Source organism: Opisthorchis viverrini, assembly GCF_000715545.1.
Source record: "Opisthorchis viverrini unplaced genomic scaffold scaffold26917, whole genome shotgun sequence".
Lineage (NCBI taxonomy): Eukaryota > Metazoa > Platyhelminthes > Trematoda > Opisthorchiida > Opisthorchiidae > Opisthorchis > Opisthorchis viverrini.
The window spans coordinates 1-399 of record NW_008769975.1 but is presented as its reverse complement, the minus strand read 5'-3'; the positions used below and the strand labels follow the sequence as shown (position 1 = coordinate 399).

At 47.1% G+C, this 399-nt stretch overlaps 1 protein-coding gene across 1 annotated transcript; it reads right to left on the bottom strand.

Annotated features, from left to right (window-relative positions):
• Positions 1-80: 80 nt before the first annotated feature.
• T265_16335 (hypothetical protein) lies at positions 81-362 on the bottom strand (the record flags this gene model as incomplete). Its single annotated transcript, XM_009179944.1, has 1 exon — positions 81-362. A coding segment is annotated over one exon (270 nt), but the record flags the coding sequence as incomplete, so codon positions are not given.
• Positions 363-399: the final 37 nt, after the last annotated feature.

The following is a 399-nucleotide window of genomic DNA, read 5'->3' as shown; positions in this document are numbered from 1 at the left end:
GACTCAAGCCAATACGAACTTAGTGGGAAAATTAGGGGTAGCCACAGACCTTGGGCGTATGGATATGGAAATTAACTCACCCTCTCGAGGCATTCAATATCTATTTCTAGCTCCTCCTGTTCAGGTAGAATTAAGATGCGACCTCGACCGTTGGGTAAACAGTTGAGAAGTGTAGCAGCTTTGTATCCATCTCTTGTGGACAGCCAGACGGGGATGTTCTCTTCAGACTCCGTCACGTGGGACGTATCGCCCAGGCGATAGGATGAACTTGCTGGGGTCGAATAGTTCTTGGGTGACTCGTACATCGGAAAGGACATCAATGGAGTTTCAGAGGGGCGTTGGAGGTACATTCCATATAGAGTCTAAGAATAGGAAGATAAAAGTGAGAAGAGAGAGAGA